Source organism: Alosa alosa, chromosome 23 (genome assembly GCF_017589495.1).
Source record: "Alosa alosa isolate M-15738 ecotype Scorff River chromosome 23, AALO_Geno_1.1, whole genome shotgun sequence".
NCBI classification, from domain to species: domain Eukaryota; kingdom Metazoa; phylum Chordata; class Actinopteri; order Clupeiformes; family Clupeidae; genus Alosa; species Alosa alosa.
The window spans coordinates 11,026,376-11,050,627 of NC_063211.1; the positions used below are offsets into that span (position 1 = coordinate 11,026,376).

At 43.1% G+C, this 24,252-nt stretch overlaps 1 protein-coding gene across 1 annotated transcript in view; it reads right to left on the reverse strand.

The window, feature by feature from the left end:
* The window catches only part of LOC125288422 (TBC1 domain family member 15-like), a 49,705-nt gene that overhangs the window by 24,387 nt on the left and 1,066 nt on the right, over positions 1 to 24,252 (reverse strand). The window contains exons 3-6 of the mRNA XM_048234782.1: positions 22,868 to 22,942; positions 22,293 to 22,428; positions 19,807 to 20,023; positions 1,824 to 1,926 (exon numbers count right to left, since the gene is read on the reverse strand). Coding sequence (XP_048090739.1) covers positions 1,824 to 1,926; positions 19,807 to 20,023; positions 22,293 to 22,428; positions 22,868 to 22,942 — 531 coding nt within the window. The remainder of the gene's footprint in view (positions 1 to 1,823; positions 1,927 to 19,806; positions 20,024 to 22,292; positions 22,429 to 22,867; positions 22,943 to 24,252) is intronic.

Consider the following 24,252-nt stretch of genomic DNA (forward strand, 5'->3'; position numbering starts at 1 on the left):
CTGTAATACGACAGGGCCCCCGTGGCAGAGGCCCACCGCTTTGGCGATAATGAGGGACTAGGCGCGCGCGCAGACGTGGCTAATACCCCCGCTATCGGTGTCATTCGATTCTCCCTTCACCCCCTCCGCTCCCCTCCCCTCTCCCTTCATATTCCAACCCCACCTCAGTGCACTGCACTCGTCTGTTTTAGTCATTATCCCTCCAAACTAAAAGGATGGCATCGCTGCCATTAAAAAGGTGTCATTTCCCTTTGTGAAGAAAAATTATGAAGGTTAGGGTGGAGAAGTTCTGAAAAGAAAATGATGAGCCAGTTTCTGTCTGTGCGTGTGTGTGTGTGTGTGTGTGTGTGTGTCTGTAAAACAAAGGGACAACAAAGTGTGGCCTTTTCCTAGGTGTTGACGGAGACAAAGAGCGTCTATCTGGACAAGTTGACGGCCTGGCCCACTTGGTCTAACGAGCCATTAGAGACTAACGCAAGCAAAGACAAGAATGGCAGTGGTGTTAATAACACCTCCTGAGATATCATTTCTTAACACCTGGGGTTAAACTTAGCTGGGGACAGTCATTTTCCAGTCTGGGCACCCAAGCTCCTGAAAATCCCTGTAAAGAACAGATTTCTCAGGTTCAAAATAATAACACTGAAGGATGATGAGATGAAATCGAGTGAAGAGGAGTGAGATCTTTACTGTAGATGTTACATGCATTAAAGAAGAGGACTGTTCAATATCTATGTCCGGTCTACCATTAGCCATAAAAGAAGATGCTGCGCACTTCAGCGTTTCTTTAAATGTCTGAAGACAATCTCACTTCATGGATGCCTTTTATCCACACGCTCAAGCCCAAGCAGCAGTCTTAAAGGTGTAGAGAGGTGAAACTCTCTGGCTGGATATCAAACCACTGGCATCCGGTATCTCCCATGGCTGTAGGCTGCAAACTGGCTGTCGAACATGACTGCGTGGGTAGCTCACATCTTCTGATCTCAACCATAATACCCTGCCAGTGAGAGTCAGCTTTATTCAGCTCCAAATACCACTTCATCACCTTGTTCTTATCTTTTATAGCACTTATTCCAATTCAAGGCTATTGGGTGGTACTGTGAAGAAGAGCTCAACTTTAAGCAATAAACCCCAAGAGGCTGTAGTTTATAGTTTTTAGAACAGCTAAGGGTTGTTGTTAGGCACAATGCAAAGCTATTGTGAAGTGCAATAGCTACGACGCCACATAGCCTTGTAGTTCATGACACACTAAACTGTCCTTTTATCTAATTCCTTATGTTTATTAGCCTATCAAGTTTCATTATCTGATTTGGGTTCATATGCTCTTGCAATGTGCTCATCCAGCATTTGGGTCCAATCCCAATACCACCCCCTCACCCTACTCCCCCGTTTAGCATTGTTATCGGCATAAATATAATTAATGTAACATTATAGGCCTAATGCTGCATGTGTATGTGTGTATGTATGTGTATGTGTGTGTGTGTGTGTGTGTGTGTGCGTGCGTGTGCATGCGCACATGGCGTTCTGATCTGATATGGCGGCAGCCTACACTTGTTTAATCGTGATTGTTTGGTTTTCTCAGTTCTTGTTCATATGGAGTAAATAAAAATAATTACTTTGCTTTCTAGATTTTGCTTGATTTAGTTGTTAACGTTTGAGGGGGGTATTTCAGTAAGGACTTTGGGTTTGGGGAAAGTGGGGTCGCCAGACCTCGCCATACTTTTTTGTGGGGTCGCCAGACAAAAAGTTTAAGAACCACTGCTGTAAATGACCGTTAATATCTCTGATACTGGTCTGACATCACAGATGACCTGGAGCCTCCTTACCTGTATGAGTCCGAAGGTGGTGTCGTCCAGCAGGTTTTCAAAGGACTGCGAGAGGGCCTTGCTGTAGTGGCCCACATTCAGAACAGACGAATCAAAGGGTGACCTGGGGAAGGACACAGGTAGCGGAGATATGAGTTCAAACCATCCCCATCATCAAGGGCACTGCTGTTCACTATTCTCCACCCATGAAATTATTAATTCAACAGATTCAGCTTTACGACGTCACATGATTGACAAGCAGGACAGATTTTTTTTTGGTGGTGTGGTACCTGAGAATCACCTTGTTACCACCTTGAAGAAATACTCCGAGGTAAGTGACATAACTGGAAATAACAACTTTAGCAACTTTTTCAAATCTAAACTTTATATCTTTACCAAAAAATACCATGCTGCATTAAAACATCAATACATGTCTGTTGACTAGGTCTATACTTGCTATGACCTAACAGCAGGAAAAACCTCATTGTGAACTACATTTATACTTCAAATACACAACTTCACTCCACCACATGATACATGATGCAAGTGACCACCTGATAAGTATTAAGTATAAGTATATATACTCGTTTGATCCCGTGAGGGAAATTTGGTCTATGCATTTATCCCAATCCGTGAATTAGTGAAACACACTCAGCACATAGTGAACATACCGTGAGGTGAAGCACACACTAATCCCGGCGCAGTGAGCAGCCTGCAACAACAGCGGCGCTCGGGGAGCAGTGAGGGGTTAGGTGCCTTGCTCAAGGGCACTTCAGCCGTGCCTACTGGTCAGGGTTCGAACCGGCAACCATCCGGTTACAAGTCCGAAGCGCTAACCAGTAGGCCACGGCTGCCCTGGTGCCTGATGATGATTGCTCCTTATTAACGGTTTCTGTACGGTAAACTGCACACACCCACACACGTTACGGATGCATTTCCCGGGTATTGAGCAGGGCAGATTTGCCATCCATCACATGTCTTGAATGGCAGACAAGCAGTACAGTGAGTGAGGGTTGTTTGGCTTGATTTTATCAGAGCTGAAGGAGTAAGTGATGAGCCTGCCAAATAAACGTGTCTCAGCAGAAGACCATATCTTAAGAATAAGAAGCATTGTCTGAGGAAACGAAAATATGATCTAGTAGACTCACTTCCTAACTTGATAAATGTCAGTGTGACGGATTGCGTTCTTAAAAAACCTCCACCTTGGCAAAACAGGCTTTGTTTGACGTTATCTTGCACATTGCAGCACTTCAGGGCCCGTCCACACGGAGACACTTTTTAGGTTAAACGCAGAGGTTTTGCTTCGTCTTGGCCGAAGCGCCCAAACGAATCCTGTAAACGCACTGCCGAAACCGCACTTTTCTGAAACCTGGTCCCAGAGTGGAGAAATCTGAAACCGTAGCCCGTTTGAATTCGTTTAGACAGCTGAAACCGACATCCTGCTTGGCGTATCGATGATGTCATCGCCACACCTCAGCTGCCCTGGACTTGCACTTATAGTATTGCCTAACAATACTAGTTTTCATACATGACAATACCTACGATTACACTCCGTAAAATAAATATCACAACTGGTGCTGCGCAGCGCCGATAGCTTATGACTTGGTGGACTGAACACTGTTTTTTCCCGGTGTTTTTTAATGCATTCTAGCTACTGTCAGTGACGCGAGAGAACTTAAGTTATTAGGAAAGTGCGGTGTAAGTTTAGGCTACATTAATTTGTGCATAGTGCCAGTGTCATTCATTTATTTTACATGTCTTACAACATATATATACACATGCATTCAGTCGAGTGAAATCAGATATAAGCATACAAAGACGCTTAGAACTCACGTTAAGCCGATGGTAGCACACTGAATGCAAATGCGCGATTTGATGCAGGCAAACGTATTGACTGTTACTAACAAAGGTTTTATAGCAATATTATAAATGTGAATAGCCTAGAACTTGGGTAATGAATCACGGACTATCCTACAACCAAAGAAAGTAAAAGGTGATTAGTAGGCCTACCCGCGTTAGCCAAATAAAGGACGGGACTGCACCCTTCACAAACCGTAAAATAAAGTTTATTAGTTTTACAGTTGACTACAGTTGACAGTTCACCATCAGTCCACACAAACAATTCTGGTTTCCTTACATTAGCCATTTCGTCATATCCTAGTCTGTCTGTTTGTAAAGCACAAACTTTGGTCAATTTCTATAAAGAAACAGTGCCACCTATAGGCCTGGGGTATGAAGTAACGTGTTGAGTCGTGTTGAGATGGATCCGTTTGGACGCAAATATTCTTGATGCGGTTTCAGGGAAGACGGAGGAAAAAAAGATCAGTTTCGTATGTGTGGACTAGCCCTTAATTTCTTTCTTTATTTCCCTCCCAACAGGGCGTCTGCGGACATCTGCAGCATCGTTGTGGGATGTCCTCTTTTTTTCATTGGCAGAGCAAGCAGACACCCTCCAGCTTTGAGTGGTGACAGCTGCATAACACACACACACACACACACACACACACACCATCTGACTGGATGAGAATGGACAGCTCCCGCTCTCTCTCTCTCACACACACACACACACACACACACACACACACACACACACTTAAGGTTGTTAATAAGGCAATGACTTCGGCCGTCTGCATCACAGAGGGGGGTGAGTGACCACACTCGGGCAGGAATACACACAGCTTGTTAATGGCATGTGCATTGATTGCCTTCTAGAAAAATCCTTCCTATTCTTTTTATCTTAACCCATTTACTCCTAAAATGCCTGCTAAAAACGCCTATAGAATCCTATGGCATTCTAGACTAAATAACCTTATTTCCTGAGCGTTTTCTGAAAACATACTAAAAATTGTCAACGTCTACCAAAATTTAATATCTAAGCCTCTGTAGCACCTAGAAACATGAAATAAAAAGCATGCTGCGCTACGCAGCATCCAGCGGGAGGGTCAATGTTGCGCTCCGCAGCATCCAGCGGGAGGGTCAATGTTGCGTCATGCAGCATCCAGCGCGAATGGGTTAAACCCCAAAACAACTGCACAAACATAGGTAGCATTTGGGCTGATAGTACTCTCTAAAACTATGTATTGCAGATCAAGTTCACTGATGAAGAAAATCTCATATTGTTGTAGGATTCAAATTAAATTAGCTATATGATTTAGACTCAGACTCTTCAAATCTTACATTGAATTTGACATGAACATGACATTCTCATGTCTATATTGTTGAGGCAACAATTTGGGTAGTAAATTGTAAATTATTATAGTATAATAGCCAAATTACAAACGTGTGTTTAGTTGTGATCATAAAAATCATGTTCCAGGAGCTAGGAGCCCTCACTGTTCCCCTAAAGAGGACGGTCACAGTCCTCCGCAACGTGGAAATTGCAGGGTTTATTCCCATGACAGATTCCCATCTTCACATTTCTTTTCACCACACAGACTCACACCAGCTTCTCACTCAGCCAGACTATAAAGACAAGAGGAGACAGTCACAGCCAAAAAAAAAACACAAATCAAAACAAAACCAAAAAAACTGTCCTTTAATTTATCCTCCACTTTTGTGGTGCCGCAGTCGCCGGTGCCAAGGCAAGGTTAATTGACAGAATGAGGCGTCTATGATGAGGGGGTAAACTGCAAATGAGTTTAGTGGATTAGCGGGCTTCGCCGTTAGCGCTAGCTCATTATAGCCAGTGAGATAGGGGAAATGAGAGCTTAACTGTAGAACCCCCACCCCACCACTCACTAGCACAAACACACACAGGCACACACAACACACACATGCGCATACAAACACACGCACAAACACATTTCAAAATGCTTCACTTGAAGACTCGGGCCCAGGGAAAGGCTTGCAAACAAAGGGCACCACTAATCTGTTTTCTCTCTCTCTCTGTATCTCAAATTGAGGTTGGTGTGTCTACAGCAGTCCGCAGGGGGTCAAGGGTCAAGGGGCATAGGGACTGTGTCACTAGGGTCAAGGGGCATATGAGTATGTGCGACATAGTGTTTGTTAGGATATGCATGTTGTCTGTGTGTGTGTGTGTGTGTGTGTGGGGAACAGGGGCAGACCGCAGGCACGGTCCTCTTCAGTGGGAATGTTAACTGTTTGTTAACTGTGAAATATAATTTGTTGTATTTACTATGAAATCACCTAGGAACTTTTATTGTGTAGAAAACACCTAGGGACTGTTATTGTATAGGAACCGGATGTGGATTGTGTGAAGTTGATGAGCGAGGTTGGAGGACGGTGGTCATTAAAAAGTTAGAGAACTTGACGTTGTGTCTTATCTTTGAATAACATTGGTAGCAGAGGATGGTTAGCAATTATAAAGTTCCGCCGACCTTCGATGAAGGCAAACCCTACGAAAGCTGGAAGAATGAAGTCGAAATGTGGACACGAGTTACAGATCTTGCGAAAAAGAAACAAGCACTGGCAGTGGCTTTGGCGCCATCGGGAAGAGCGAGAGAAATTGCGATGGAAATACCGGTAGAAGATTTAAATAAAGATACTGGCATGCTGACTTTAATTGAAAAACTTGATGAATTGTTTCTCAAAGAGGAAAAAGACCGAACGTATGAGGCATATTCAAACTTTGATCGAATTATAAGGGACAGTAGTTTATCCATGGCGGACTACATCATTGAATTTGAACAGCGATACTCAAGGATGCGCAAGTATAAAATGGAGCTCCCCGATGCAGTTTTAGCCTTCAAACTACTAGATACTGCATGCTTGGAAGTAAAAGACCGACAGTTAGCTTTAACAGCGTGTACAGATTTGACTTTTGCTTCAATGAAGTCCGCACTGAAAAGGATTTTTGGAGGGAAAACGTTTGTGCACCCTATGGGAATAAATCAGGAAGCTGCATATGTCACAACAGAGCAAAGACGTCAGAGGGGCAAGACGTGGTCCAAAAATGAACAGCAAAAGACACCTCTGCCTGGCACTAACCCTTTGGACAGGTATGGGCGCAGATCAAAGTGTGCCATTTGCCAAAGTACGTTCCACTGGGCTAAAGACTGCCCACACAAGGGTGAGCAAATAAAATTTACCCACTGTGAGACTGACAACGTTGAAGAGTGCAATATCACTCTCTTTACTAAAGAGTCACCAACAGGCAGAGAGTTTTTTTTTTTAACTGAATGTTTTGGCTCTGCAATAATAGATACAGCATGCACACGCGTGCCGTGTGTGAGAAGAATGGCTAGATAGCTATATCGCAGGACTAAGCCATAAAAAGAATTAGAGAGTCTGAAGAAGACAGAGCAATGCAGTAATAGACCATTTAAGTTTGGTGATGGAAAAGTGGTCCATTCCACCAGAAAACTGCAAATTCCTGCTAAGATTGGCCTAACGAAGTGCAGCATTGAGACTGAAATAGTTCCAGCAAAGATTCCACTGCTTTTGAGCAAGGCATCCATGAAAAAAGCGGGGACTGTGCTGGATATGGAAAATGACAGTGCAGTGATGTTCAGTCAACCTGTAAAGCTGGATTTTACGAGCTCTGGTCATTACTGTGTGAACATTATGGACAAAGAAGGAAAAACCATGCCAAGTGATGACCATATCCTTGTAGCTGCTGAGGGTGTTGCTTCAAATGAAGACAGCAATGAGGACACAGAAAAGCAATGTGATGAGGAAATTCTGTCCATTTCAGAACAAATGAACAAAGTTGAATTTGGTCATGCCTCTGCCGACAGATTGCTGAGGCTTCTATCTAGCTCAGGCACTAAAGATGCAGAATGTGCCATCATTCTTCAGAAAATTGTCAGTGAATGTGAGACGTGTCAGAGATACAGTAGGACAAAACCAAGGCCTGCTGTTGGTCTTCCACTAGCATCACAGCACAATGAAACCGTGGCAGTAGATCTGCATGAGCTTGAGCCAGGTCTTTGGTATCTCCACATTATTGATCAATTCACACGATTTAGTGCAGGAAGCCTTTTGACCACAAAGAAAGGATCTGAAATAGTTAAACACTTTATTCATGACTGGATAAGTGTGCATGGCCCACCTCAGAAACTATTCAGCGATAATGGGGGAGAGTTCAACAATGATGAGGTTAGAGACATGGCAGAAAACTTTAACATAGAAGTAAAAACAACAGCTGCATACAGCCCATGGAGCAATGGACTGATAGAGCGACACAATCAAACGCTGACTGAGATCATCATGAAAGTGAGGACAAGTAACGGCTGTGACTGGGACACTGCATTAGACTGGGCGCTTATGGCGAAGAATACCATGCAAAATGTTCACGGTTACAGTCCTCATCAGTTGGTGTTTGGGCAGAATCCCAACTTGCCCTCAGTGCTGATTGACAAGCCCCCAGCTTTAGAGGGCACCACAAGAAGTGAGTGGGTAGCAAAACACATCTCCGCTTTACATGCAGCAAGGAAAGCATTTACAGAGGCAGAGTGTTCGGAGAGAATAAGGAGAGCTCTGCGTAAACAACTACGCAGCACAGATGAGAGATACGAAATGGGTGACAGAGTGTACTATAAGAGAGTTGACTGTACAGAATGGAAAGGACCAGGAGTTGTAATTGGTCAGGATGGAGCAGTAGTGTTTGTCAGGCACGGAGGAACATGTGTTAGGGTGCACTACCTCAGACTTAGGAAAGTGAACATGGAAGATGATGAACAACATGATAGCGACATGGAGGACACAGAAACCGGAGCAAACACTGACACACACAAAACACAGCCGACAAATGATGGTATGGAGACACGTAATGACAAAGAACAGAAAGCTGACGTCCATCTGAAAACAGGACAAGTTCTAAATTACAGAGATGCCCACAGTGGGACTTTACACAGAGCAGAAGTTCTTGGGCGTGCTGGCAAATCTACAGGCAAATACAAAAGCTGGTACAATCTGCTATTCATTGAGCCAAGCAATGTTGCAGGAAAGACAGATGCAGTTGATATATCAAAGTTGGAGAACCTTCAGATCGAATCCATTATTGCTGATGTTAGGTATAATACCACAGATAACAGTGAGGATGTGTTGATCACAAAAGATCTATCATTTGACATAGCTAAACAGGAAGAGATGAAGAATTGGAGAGATAACAATGTGTTTGAAATTGTTCAAGATGAAGGACAAAAGCACATTAGCACCAGATGGGTATGTACCCTTAAAGAAACACCCACTGGATTGGTACCAAAAGCAAGGTTGGTGGCTAGAGGTTTTGAAGAATTACAAGTGTCAGAACTGCAAAAGGATTCACCAACTTGTGCTACAGAGTCGCTTCGACTACTTTTGGCTGTTACCTGTCAAAGACAGTGGACCCTACATTCTATGGATATAAAAGCTGCATTCCTACAGGGGGTTGAACTGTCACGTGACATCTACATCAGACCTCCCTCCGAAGCAGACTGTACTGGAAAATTATGGAAGCTCAGAAAGTGTGTGTATGGGCTGGCAGATGCTTCCCTGTACTGGTACAACAGGGTGAAGGAAATAGTGCTGAAAGCAGGAGGCAAGATGTCCATGGTCGATCCAGCTGTTTTCTATTGGACAGATCAGGACTGCAATGTGAGTGGGGTACTTGCCTGTCACGTAGATGACTTCATTTGGGGAGGCACAGACAGTTTCTCCAATACAGTAATACCCCACCTTAGGTCGGTATTTCAAGTTGGACGTGAGGGACATGACAACTTCTGTTATGTGGGGATAGACATTGTAACTGTTGACAAAACTGTGCGAATACACCAGGAGAACTACATTCAACACATGCAGCCAATACATGTGGCTCCTTCACGAGCCGTGCAACATGACTCTTCTCTTTGTGAAGAGGAAAAGGATCAACTCAGGTCAAAGATAGGTCAGATTCTCTGGGTAGCAAGGCAGACCAGGCCAGACGTCTTGTTTGATGCCAGCTACCTAGCTTCTAAGCTTAAAAATGCAACAGTGCAAACAATACATGAAGCAAACAGAATAGTGTGCAAATTGAAGTCCAAGAAAGTAGGGTTAATCTTTCACCATTTGGGTAGAGACAGTGCTCTCAAGATTGTAGTGTTCAGTGATGCCTCGTTTGGAAACCTCACAGATGGGGGCACTCAAGGAGGGCACCTGATAGTTTTGATGGGAGAAGATGGCACATTTTCACCACTTTCTTGGCAGTCTAAGAGAGTTAAGAGAGTGGTGAGAAGCACGCTTGCTGGAGAAACTTTAGCAATGTCTGAGGGAATAGATAATGCCATTTTTCTTGCTACACTGTTTTCTGAATTGACCACAGGGGGTGCCGAGCGTGCTCCACCTTTAATCTGTGTAACTGACAATTATTCACTTGTTGATGCACTTAAGTCCACAAAGTCTGTCTCTGAAAGGAGACTTCGCCTGGAAGTGAGTAGTATCAAGGAGCTTGTCCAAACACAGAAAATTGAGCGTGTTCTGTGGAACAACACAAAAGAACAACTTGCAGACTGCTTAACCAAAAAGGGGGCCTCACCTGTACAGTTACTGAAAGCACTGAGTGAGGGACACTGGAAACTTGACTAAAAATATATAGATTAGAGTGTTTTTGTTGTACTCTTATTCATAACTACATGGTACTTGAATACTGTTAAAAGAAATTGTTTTGCACTGTTATTATGTTCATTTTATTGGAAAGCCTCAGGGTTTACATTTTTATTTTTATTTTAAGAAGAGAGTGAGTTTGTTAACTGTTTGTTAACTGTGAAATATAATTTGTTGTATTTACTATGAAATCACCTAGGAACTTTTATTGTGTAGAAAACACCTAGGGACTGTTATTGTATAGGAACCGGATGTGGATTGTGTGAAGTTGATGAGCGAGGTTGGAGGACGGTGGTCATTAAAAAGTTAGAGAACTTGACGTTGTGTCTTATCTTTGAATAACAGGAAGAGAGTGGAAGAGATTGAGAAAGAGAGAAAAGAGAGAGAGAGAGAAAGAAAGAGAGAGAGAAAGACAGACATCTCACACAGAGGGGTCCTGGTATTAGCATACAAATAGCACTCAATCAAAGCGGAAGTGGTCTGGCAGAGAATTCATTAACACGGTGTGATAGCGGGTGTGCGGTGGTGTGTGGGGCGTGGTGCGTGGGGCGGGATGTATGGCGGTGATAAAAATGACAGAGAGAGGCCCCCCACCGAATGCCAACGGAGCCTCCGGCCTGGCTGCTGACACCCCCTGTTGCTGACTGTGTGGCTGCTTCGGCCATTACCAGAGAGCAGACACAGCTGTGGCAACTAAATATCGCTCTAGCTAATATGAATGACAACATCCACACAAACTATAACGATAACGACATGAACAATATCATCGGGGATCACTTTCAGCGCAATAACGACATGAAGAACGAGATCATTTTTTGAAGTGATTTTGATAACGATAAAAAGCTGACAGCCACTCAGAATTCATCATCTTCTAGATATTATCACCTTCAACAACATGAGAGCCTTTCCTTATCGTTGGTTAGTGTGGACGCTCATATCCTTATAGTTAGTTATCTTTATAGTTATCGTTCCTGACGTGAATGGCCCTTTACTTAAGTATTTTCACACATGCATGCACATAAACACACAATGACAATACACACACACACACACACACACACAAGTTATGTATGCACAGGCACATCATACACACACAGACACAAAGACACATGCACAGGCAACATGTATGCACACCCTCTATACACAGACCACATACACACACACACCAGCATGACAACCTCATGACAGCAAATTCATGACTGTTTTTCATACACAGGCAAGCACATGGTAGTGAAGCTCATGATCATAGCTGCCGTCAGGATCGTATTTGTGTGCGCAAACACATTTTTGATACTGAAATACAGTCACTCTCTCTCTCGCTCATTAAAAAGGAAAGGGATTAAACAAATAAATGGGAGCGTTATGAGGCTGCTAGCCTTGCGGGTTAACTCCGCACACGGTGGCAGCAGCATCATAAATCAGCACTGGGAATAAGAGATGAGGTGTTCCCTCTGAAGTGTGGTAAGGTAAGCAGAGGCATGTCTTCCTCTTTCCCAGTCTCCCACACACCTACCCTCTCTCTCCAACAAACATGCTTTCCCGTTCTCGTTCTGTTCTCGCGCCCGCTCTTGGCTGGCAACTTTCAGGATTAGTGGCACATGGTGAAATATTTATGAATATTCATACGGTTGGGCGATGCTGACTGACAGTTTGGAAACGATGGCGACGGGGCACAGAACACAACAGCAACATAAGCGCGAGGCGGGAATGAAGCCCAAGCGCAGGCCGTCGGCTTGTTTGGAGTTCGCCGCGGTTCCCGCCACTTGCCAGCCGGAGAAACAAGAAGCATTTTCTGACACTCGTGCTGATGAAATGCATTTGGGTTCTTACAGCTGGACTGGTAGTGCAAGGTGCTGAAACAGCAGGGGTATGGAACATACTGATGAAAACGTCTGCAGGGCACAGTAACACACACTATAGATATCACCATCTTCTAAATGATTACATGTAGTGCCAGTCAAAAGTTTGGGCAAGGCTGCTCATTCGTGTTTGGTTTTTTGGTCATGTTGACTGATTTATGCATTGTAGAAAACCAAATGTAAAAGTTATTAATTATAGTATACTATATAATAATTTTAAACAGCAATGAAAAAGTGTATGCTCTTCTCATTTGTGACTAGATAACAGCATCTACATCTCCTACAATTTTAAATGTACTATGCATGCACCTGTGGCCTGCAATAGCGATGAGTTTTTCCACTACCATTTTCATAAGGAGAGGTCAGTGGCATTGCAATATTGGCTGGATCAGTCATCCTCACCATTTGTATTCCTGTCCAGAGTTGCATAATGACCTGTATGCTAACCAGCTCCAGATGCACTGACAGGTGACCTGCCCCAGGGTCAGGAGGCCTTCCGTGAGCCTCCACTGCAGCGTTGTTAGCTTCTAAATAAGGCATCCGATACAATCACACACACACACACACACACACACACACACACACACACACACACACACACACACACACACACACACACACACACACACACACACACTTATTTAATTCCTGTTTACCCTGTTGGTGGTCATCACGATGACCGAATATGGTACTCTGACTTCGGTTGCAATCTTGTCTTCCAATCAATGCCCATCTCAGCATGGATTGCGATCTCCAGCCCTGACACCGAGCCTCTCCTCTGTACTGAGTGACACCAGGTCGCTGTTCAAGGCTATTAGGGGTCTTATGTGTCACCGCAAGCATTTACTTACAACAGATTGTTTTTTGCTAAGCTTTCAAGAACAATGCATTTCCTATTGTAGTGTATAATTTTCATCCAAGATATAGATTCTCCAAGTAGAGAGAAATGAAGTGCAGTTCAAAAGAAGTGCAATTCGGTTTTATGAGTCATGATTAGTAATGATAGACCAATTTGTCCTGGTGTGAGATCATTCTGTAAGACACACACTGCAATATAAACCATGCGTACCACGCAAATTTCAGACAGCACTTACAATTGTGGTGAGTGAGGAGTTCTGACATGGGGACAGGCATGGAATAGTTAAGCACTCCATTTCCCTTCTGGACCTCTCTACATACGGCGTTTAAAATAAATGCTGGTTATCTTCAACTTTTCAGTGTTAACAACAGGCATGAATGTGAATAAAAGAAACATGTCACTGTCAAACTAACTGATGCCTTCAGGTTCCAGCTCTTGCGAAGATGCTGACTGTCCTCTACTGGCTGAAGAGAGGAACTGCGCCCCGGTGGCAGAATCTGTGGGCAGCATACGAATCAGACGGAATCCACATCAAATCAGACTGTGGTGACAGCGTTGCGTGGCGAAGGCAAACCAGCGGAGACAATGAGTCAAGCACAGGCATGGTAAAGGGATTACTCCCGCCTCACTCAAATCCCTTCCACCCCCTCCAACATCCAATTTGCAAGCGTCTCATTTGTGTGTGGATGTGCTGTTGGCTAAAGTCATTGTGTATTGACCTCACCACAAGCACTATTTATTCATAAGGCCATGCGGGTGGGTGGGTGGGTGTGGGTGTGTGTGTGTGTATGCGTGTTTGCTCATGTGGGTGGGGTGGGTTGGGGTTTCATAGCTATAATTCAAAATGTATTTTTATTTGTAATTTGGAGTTTTTCCAATCCAAAAGCAGTCCTTAGCAGTAAGGCTGTAAATTTAGGGACATGGACTTGGACTCCTGCTAGCGGTCTGTCTATGCATGAGCAGAAACAACAGAGGTGCCAGGTGTTCACTTCCTGCTACTCTTGCATGTGTTGAGAAGCAGAGGGGAGAAAAAAAGTCAGAGACAATCAGAGAGGACTAATGGTGGGGTTTGGGGTGAGGAGGAGGGGGCTGAAACAGCAACCCTGGGCTCCCATTCTGCTCCCCCCATTACCTGTCACGCCATGTGGGACCATCTGTAGAAGCTGCCAGAGATCTAACAACATGCCCTAGAGAGAGAGAAAGACAGAGAGCAAAAGAGGGCAGGATATATATATATATATATATATATATATATATATAGAGAGAGAGAGAGAGAGAGAGAGAGAGAGAGAGAGAGAGACAGGAAGGGAGAGAATGAAAGACACAGACTGCAAAAACAGGGGAGGAGAGATAGAGAAAGAGACACTGATAAGAGTCAGAGTTGGAAAGGGGGAGAGGGAGAGAGAGAGAGAGAGAGAGAGGGAGAGGGAGAGAGATAGCCTTGCTGTGATCCCACCGTCTCTGGCTGTGAAACTGAGAAGCTGGTTAACCTGTGTGTGCCCTCCACAGGGGGCCTGCCACGCTTTCCTCACACACACACACACACACACACACACACACACACACACACACACACACACACACACACACACACACACACACACACCCATCAGAGCGCCTCATTGGCTAGGCCAGGGCTTTCCACACACACACACACACAAACCCCCATCAGAGCGCCTCATTGGCTAGGCCAGGGCTTAAAATTCATTTTTCAAAATGGGGGTGAATTCCCCCCTTAGGTTATTCATGTAGGGGGGATTTACACAATTTGGCGGGGAGGGGTGGGGGGTCGATTCTGATACTAAGTCAAGAATTGCGATTTCGATACTTCTTCGACAGGGCTCTACAGTGCGCCCATTTCACTTGCACATGCGAGAAAAAATGATGCCGTGCGAGTGCAAAAAAAATATTTAGGCGCACTGGTGCGAATGACTTCTAACCAGGTCAATGTTTGTCTACAAAATACACCGCAACATCGAGAAACATTACTGGTGCAAACCATAGAATCACTTCGCGAATGCAGCATAAAAACTACACCTCCCATCAACGTTAGCAGTTTCGCGTTGTGACCATAGACAGTAAAAGAAAGGTTGTGACTCGCTAGTAGTCGCTTCTATCAAATCCAAGAGCGCGCAGAAAAAGCGGAAAGTTAGACTAGCCAGCCAAGATGCAAAGATTGAAGAAATTAGTTCTTCTATCCACCGAATTCATTGGATATAGGAGGAACAGGATGAGATTCTGAGAATGCAGTGAGAGAAGGAAAGGTAACCTAACATGCCTTTTAGCCCAGTTGACGTATTGGCTGCAATATGCAAAATATCTGTAGCGAACCGGCACAAAAGTAGCCTCCCGTAATACTCACATTTTATTCAAAGGTAGAACGTTACTGACAACTCCAGGCTTCCACGCATGCTTGTTTGTTTACACCGAATACAAGCTGAAGTGCAAAACGAAAGTAGGCCTAACGTTTGCCTACTGCCCCCATCAATGCAGATATTTCAAATAAAAACTAAAAGTATAAAACATATATCCTTGATTAGCCTATGTTGGGTTAACGAAAAGAGGAAAGAGGAAGAGAAAATGGACTGTTTTAGTAGTAGTATTAGGCAGTATGCAGTCAAGATAGGTCACCATGGGCATATTTGGTTTAGCTATAGATGGATTCACAAATAAATAAATTAGCCTACATTTGGCAGGATACTTGATATACAGGCTAAATGCAAATATGGTATTATATTATTTTACATTAACAAAATTTAAGAAAATAGAACAGACTGAAAATAAAGTAGGCACTGATCTTTAAAATCCTGTTTCCTGTAGCCTAAATGTTGTCAGTCATTCTTAATATTCGCAATTGGTGCACTGGCATGTTTAACTGTTAGCTGCAGTATAATGTTAGATTATGTGTAAGTTAAGTACAGAACTGACTGTGTGCCCAAATTTTTGTCTGTGCTCCTAAATTTAACTTGGGCGCACAAGTGCTCCTGAAAAAAATGTTAGTGTAGAGCCCTGTTCGATACTTTTTTTTAAAAAGTGTTTGATTTTGGGGGCCCCACCACCCTGACGTCATCAGTAGTATAGACTGTAGTGGGATCATTCACAACAGTGGACATCCTAGATTCTGCTTGACACTCTCCACACACACACAAACACACACTGAAAATGATGGCTTATGTGATATGTTTCTATTTCATATATTTTTAAATTCATATAGTGTATTTATTTAATAATGCATTTCTTAAAGTATAGCATTTTACTAGTAATTACTAGTAGCTAAACACAGTGTTTCCCCTAGAAATTTTTCCAGCAGCGGTGCTGTTGATCGTAAGAAGCCCCCCCCCCGCCCCGCCCCAAAAAAAAAGAAAATGTTGGAAAAAATGACTCCTTAAATGGTGACTTTTGGTGGATTTTGTGAAAGAAATGGACAGATTGATTGTTACAAATTATGACATAACCATCAACACAAGCATTTACAAAGCATGATTATTGCAGTACTTGAACAGGATTATTCATGTTTTTCTTTCACCTTTGTCATTTACATTATTAGTAATTAGCCACTGTACAACTGTACACTGTAGGCCACTGTACAAACTATTACTATTTAGAATTATTTACGATACATGATACATTAAAAAATAATTGATGTCCTATTTTTTATTTTTTAATTAAGGCATTAAGACAAAAGGCAAAATATGTTTTTTATTCCTCCCTTTAGTCAATTTCAGCATGGGTGTCTTAACTTTTGCACAGCACTGTATAAAGATAAACTATATAGACTTCTCTTTCATGTCATTACACTGTATTGGTGCTATGCAAGTCGAATTGAGTGCCTGTCACTTTAAGGCCGTGACGGACCGTGGGGCTTGCTTGATTCTTGAAGCTAACTTGGTAGCGTTGTTGTGCATGGTGCATAAGTATATGTGGATGAAATTAATTATGTTTTCCATGTCATTTGGTAAAATAAATGCTCAAAAACTCGAAGAAAATCTATCTTGGATTATAGGAGATAAGTGTCTTGTATCATTTCTATAATTTTGGTGAGCTCTACAGGAATTACAAACTATCTCCAGATGTAAATGGTTGCGTTTCCTATTACTCAAATTCAATTAAACCCACCAATAGGCAAGCTAGACCTTAGTTTCACAGCCTAGGTATTTTAGCAACACAGGGCTTGAAAGCATTGCCTGTATCACAAACAAAAACAAAACAATGCGTGGAATTTATCTGGGAATAGGCTACTGAAGGTAGGGGCGAGCTACCTCACTGGCGTGTTTAATTTGGTTCCTTGGTTAACATAATGTAGGCTACGTTTTTTTGCACAAAATTGCATCTGCTAATAAACTTAAACATAAACACAAACAAGCATGATCTCCTGTGGAATCCCTCACTGCGCCTTCAACGTTAGCCTACTATTATTTGTTGACATCAAACCTGAACGAACGGCAGCTGTTCCTGAAGTTCACTTTATGTTTTTTTTTTTTTTTTTTTTTTTTTAATTAGGCAACTTTTTTTGCAGTGGCGCTTGAATTCCAGGAGCGGCGCTGCGCCGCTGATGAATACATTGTAGGGGAAACACTGAAACATATTTAGTAATTTGAATGCCTCATATTGACGTTTAACCTATAACACTTAGGCATATCTTTAATGTGGTGTGTAGGTCTAATTGAGTGCACATTGGTGATGAGTAGGTGTAATTGAGTGCCTGTCACTTTAAGAAAATACATGAGAGTAATTAGCCTCCCTTCAGCCTGACTGTTTTAGGCTAGTCGCTAGTGAATAAAAGTTGTGCATAGTGCGGTATATGGATGCAAATCATTATGTTTTCTATGTCATTAGATACAATAAATGTTCAAAAAACTAACATGTCAAAGACAATCTTTCTGGGATCAAGTGTTGACGTGACCTGAGCTAGCAGCATAGTTACCAAGGAGCTCTTTCCAGATGTAAAAGTTTGCCATGGTAGCGTAGCGTAGCCTATTTGCGTAAGCGCAAAGTGGTTCTCTCTCCCTCTCTCTCCGTGTGTGTCTGCGTCTGCATGAGGCTATGTTCAATTCAACTCGGTAGTTGATCCGTCCGGTCAATATTAACGTCATCAGACTGGCTGTAAAAGTGTATGCGGGAATTTCTCGTATTATGATGGCTAGAGTTGCGGGACTTGAACAAATTATGCGCAATATCCGCAATCCCACAGTGAAATTTAAGCCCTGGGCTAGGCCACGCTTTCCACACACACACACACACACACACACACACACACACACACACACATCAGAGCGCCTCATTGGCTAGGGAACGCTTTCCATACACACACACACCCATCAGAGCGCCTCATTGGCTAGGCAACGCTTCCACACACACACACACACACACACACACACCCATCAGAGCGCCTCATTGGCTAGGCAACACTTTCCACACACACACACACACCCATCAGAGCGCCTCATTGGCTAGGCAACGCTTTCCACACACACACACACACACCCCCATCAGAGCGCCTCATTGGCTAGGCAACGCTTTCCACACACACACACACACACACACCCATCAGAGCGCCTCATTGGCTAGGCAACGCTTTCACACACACACACCCATCAGAGCGCCTCATTGGCTAGGCAACGCTTTCCACACACACACACACACACCCCCATCAGAGCGCCTCATTGGCTAGGCAACGCTTTCCACACACACACACACACACACCCCCCATCAGAGGCAACGCTTCCACACACACACACACACCCATAGCTCCATGTTTTCCATGTTTTCCTCACACACACACTAGGGCTGTCACTTTACATTCGAAAATCGATTGCACAATCGATTGGACCAACCAACACAAGTTTCGAAAACTAAAATAGGGAACAGAGCGACTCCCTAGAGGATGCCTAGTGAGAGAATAGTGGAGAAAGACAGGAAGCGAGTGGGAGAGAGTCTCGGGGTGGGATCCGGAAAGGACCACAGGGCGGGAATTGAACCCAGGTCGCCGGTGTACAGTGCAGGTGCCCCAGCCAGTCACGCCACAACCGGTGCCTTGGACAGTGCATTTTGCGTCTCTGTGACTGTATTTATTTGTCGGTCCTTGGAACATTTATTGGATTCAGATTTCTCTCCGCAGCTTTGTGGACAAAGGCTTCCTGCTCTTTACACACATTAGAGGCATAAAAAGCCAAAAAATAAAAATAAAAAATGCACTGTCCATATCCATCTTTACCTTTGAGCTGAGCATGAATGAGCCCTTGCGCTCTGCATTTTTCTGAGTGTCCTATTATCCATTCCGACCAGATTTGCAGGCTATTACAAAGCCAACAAAGATCAATGGCAAGGAATTGGTGCAAGATATGAATTAAACAACCCTAGAGGACAAAAGATATCATAAAACTGGACCACATGTAATAAACCTGACTTTGTAGGTTATGCACGGATCAAGATATTCAATAAAACACCTCCATCCACCCTTAAATTGACTTGCTTCCCAATTGAGTCGTCCAGGCAGTGGAACACATAAAACTTTAGTGGCGATGAACGGTCTCATCCTATAAGGTTCTGCATGGGAGTATATACAATGATGCCGATACATGAGGCCCGGTGATTTCTGAGCTCATTCACAAGGTGGCCAGCAACTCACTTAAACACACTCTAGGGTGTGTAATTCCTCAAAGTGTGTTTGTTTTTCTTTAGCTGGGTGGGGTGGGGTGGGGTGAGGTGGGGTGAGGTGAGGTGAGAGTGTGTGTGTGTGTGTGTGTATGGCGTTATTTCAACTCACTCAGTCAGGACTATGTATCGGCGTAGGCAGCTCAGCAGTGTTTCGGCGCCACCCTGGTGGAAGTGGAGCACAGGTATTGGTGTGTCTTCCTTCATGCTGAACTCCAGGTAGGTCCATCCCGCCTGGCGCACCTTGATGGAGATCAGGTCGCCCGCGCTGAAGGTCAGGCATCCGCGGCTCCTTTCGGCCACGGCGGGGGGAGACGCATCTGCAGGGGCTATAAAGGTGAAGATCCAAAATCACCTCACTGACCTTCACACACTGAAATAGCTCAGTGTTAAAGACCACCTCCGGTGAAAATCACATTTTAAACCTTGTTAGCCTGAAGCTCTTGCCTTATGAAAGGCTAGCCTCCATTTCACAAGGCCCGCTAACACCAATGGACAGTTGGTTTTGTTTTTTTAGGCTATTTATTGAAAACTGGAGCTCCACACAACCTTCAAACTGATCAGGAACATTCATTTATGCACTGATTCAGTCTTGAATATGCCTAAAATATGCCTATGGTGAACTGGGTTGCAATGAATTGTCATTCTTAAAAAAGTGGGTCAGCTGAAAAAAATAAATAAAATAATAATATTTTTTTAAGATGTGGAACTGAGTTGAAGTTGAGTTTAAGAAGGGTATGTTTGAGAGAGTTGAGAACAGAGAAATTGAAAAGAGGAAATACAGTAAGAAAAAAGAAGGCAAGTTAGGTACAGAGAGGAGCTATTAAATGTCTGAACCGCTCACAATCGGAAATAACCCATAAGCCTGAGGAGTCACGACGTCAAATGACACGCACAAGAATAACTATTTTTCAGAATTATTTCTGAGCAGCACCACCTGGCTTTGTCCAAGGTTCAAGACTGACTTTGTCTATAGGCATCAGCCCCCTATCTTTTCAATAAGGATTTCAATAAGAATTCAGATTGACCTTGCCCCCTATCTTATCGATGAGGATTTCAATAAGAATTCAGAAGAGCTGCTGAGGTCTTCTTCAATCAATTTTCCACTACACAATTTACAAATTGATTGATTCACAGGCCCATCGATTGTGTCCTGAAGAGCAACTCCAACTGAAGACATTTCTTCAAGCCCTACTGACAGCTGATCTGTGGCATTTGACTGGCAAATCTGTTCTCAAAGATGTCAAGTTCTATCCACTGGTAGTGACTGAACATCATCTAACAAGTCATGAAGCGTATTAACTTAGTTATATGCAGCAGTTTGTTTTGTTTTTTACAGGAAGGAAGAAATGTTTCCGTGTGCCGTATGTGTGGATGAACACTAACTTTAAGTAATTTAAATATCAAATAGGCTCATCCTACGACAGGAAATGTCCAACCCCAACCACTATTAACTGACATTCACCGACATCACCTAAAATTAAAAGTTAATGAGAGCATAAAATAATTTGCTGGTCTAAAATATTTTTGTTTTGAGGAGATGGGAAATAGCCTTTTGGTTACATTATAACCTTGGGTTCCATGAATTGTCCCCTGAACTGCTCACAGTGCCATCATACCGCTGTGTGTTAAGACAAACAGTGGATAAGGTGCACATTCAGCAAGACTGGTGTGACTGCATGCGGTGTGGTCACCCCCTCCCCACCCTCCCAGTCATGTAATAAGTCACCCTCGATGTTTCAGCTCGGCCAGTAATTCCACTTAATACGATTTGCCTGGCATTTAAATGCCTGGAGGATACGTGGTGGTGAGGTGCTGATTAATTCTCAGAGGGATCCGCTGAGATTGATTGCAGGCTGATTTGGGTTTGGGGGGAGAATTGGGGAGGGGTGGAAATTGAAGCAATTAGTCTTACCGGAATTCATTTCATGCCACCACATCTCTCTTTCCCCACACACACACACCCCCTCTCTGTCTCCGTCTCTCTCTTGAATAACTCCTGCAGAGGACACAGGTGCCTTAATATATGCCTGAGAGACCTTGGTTCCTTCGCTCCATCCAGCCTGGAATTCCAAAACTTTTTTGTCCCTTTCTTTTTTGTGGAAGTGAGGCAGAGAGATTTAATTATGGCTATGTCGGTGTGGCTCTGAATGGCAATTAGGAGAGAATGTGTGACAAGGACAGTAGCAGTGCATTGTCAGAATCAGCAACCACTTGCCTAATTAAAGGGCAAATCAGCACAACACGTGTACACTCAATGCTCTCTAAGGACCCCTGGCCACATCCTTTCATGCTGTGGCTACACATAATGGAGTCATCACTTAATGCTCTGCAGTGAAGAATTATTCCCAGTATCCGACTTGTTTCTACTTGTAAAATTAGATGTATGTGAGAAAGTATATCTAAGTACTGCCCTAAGTTACAAAAATAAATGCAAGAACAAAAAACTAAATATAAACCACAAAGGTATTGTATATTAATGATACTTCATTCAATGCCGTCCTCTATTTTGTTATTTACCGTGAACACCACTTTCACAGTCTTAACTACATTTCAGAACTGCAAACAGAAAGGGCAGAAAGAGTAGAGATGGCCAACCTTCGCCATTGCTGGAGGCCTTTCTGCGGAAATGGACGGCGTTGATCATGTCCCACTCAGTCTCACAGCTGAGTTGGGGCTCCAGTGGCCTGGGAGGCCTAGTGCTCTGATTCCACTCCACCACCGAGCTGGAGTCCTGTGCATACACAATAACCTCAGAGTTTGTGTGTGTGTGTGTGTGTGTGTGTGTTCTGTTACTCAGATTCCACTTGGCAATTGATCTAGTATAGATCCAGAATAGTCTGGGGTAAGAGAAAAAAATTTGGATGGCATCAACCAGCATTCTGTACTGCGGTGCAAGGGGCAGGGAACAGGGAACAATTCCTAGATTCCTTGGCTGTGGATGACTTGGACATTCAATTAGAAATTGTACAGTACATTCTTTAGAGACCATGTCTAATGTATCTGTAGAACTGCATACATCAATATAGAATACTATTCTTCTAATCACTAATAAACAAGGTGAAGTATTCCACAGCCACTTGCCCACTGTAATCTGGTATCAGTTTCTTTCTTTACATTAATTTCAGGCAAACTAAAATACTGTGGTTTGATGCAGTAAATGATGTACTGACCTTGTTAGGACAGAGCATGTTGGAGGGGTCAGCAGCATCCTCAAACTGTTTAAACTCAAGCACGGCATCCCCATCCTGACAACATAATGGAACACTAAAATTGTCAGTCACATAATCCTGGGGTGGGGCATACTTAATCCTCCTACAAAGTCAAGATCTATAGATAGGTATTAACACAGGGGTCTCAAACTCCCAGCCTGCGTCCGGCCCAATTCCGGCCCGCGGCCTATTTCAAAATAATAATGTAAATCGGCCCTTGAGGGTATTTTTAATTGCGACAAACAACGACACTGATTAAAATAGACGATAGATCCAAGTACGGTGACAAATCTCATTTGTACTCTCCTCCACTAGTTGCTAGACATCCAGAGCTTGATTCAAGCCCAAAATCGCTTCACACAGTTTTCAGGAAATACAGTGTATTAGCCTACACGCGAGAAACATGAAGACGTGCATTTGTTTGTAATGACGCAGAAGTGATGCAGGCCATAGTTTTGCACAAACTGAAGCAGAAATAGGCCTACACCAAATGTTGAAAAAACATTCACGTGTGATGAAGTCTTGGGTAGGCTATGCAATTCACCTATTCTGAAGGAGAATATCTGCCTTTTGGAGATTATGATCGATCGTCTATTGACAGTGATAGTCACAGAGCGTCTGTGAATGGGGGTGCGTCTTTGCGTATGACGGTGTCCACTAAGCATACCATGCTTATTTCGACCCTTTGCCCAAAATAGCTCGAGGTGGCAATGGTAATCGTGATGATAATGTCCGTAATGGACGTGGTACAGACAGCTCTGAAGAACTACAAAGTCACCCGCGATAGGAACTGATTTGACCAGGCTACTTTATTGTAGGCCTATAATAACGGTTTGTGGAACAGGCTAGTAATAGTTTACTATTGTTACATCTTAGGCCTACTGTTTTCCTGTTAATTTGTTATTTTGGTAATATGACAAAAAGAAAGTAAACCTGCTCAAATATGTTCAACATCCAGTATTTACTGAAAGGTGCATAATTTGAGGTGCTTACCATCCAGTGGCAAATTAGATGGGTAAATTTACCCCCTTCATAAACTTTTGTTTATACTCAAAGATTTTTACATTTACAGTAGGACTTTAACTCTGACCACTTTCAAGCCATGGCATTTTGAAATTTTGATATGCCAGGTTTAAATAAGTTATGAAAGGAAAATATTTTTATTTGGTGTGAAACACACACATACCTGTTTTTATGCTTTTTTGTTTCGTTTCATAATTTGTATTAATATTTATTTTATCATTATTTTATAGCAAAGGTGTCTAAAAATAGATAAAAAAAGACTTGCATTTGAAAATACAGTATTTGGGGGAAAAGCATTGCAATTTAGGAAATAGCCTTTTTTT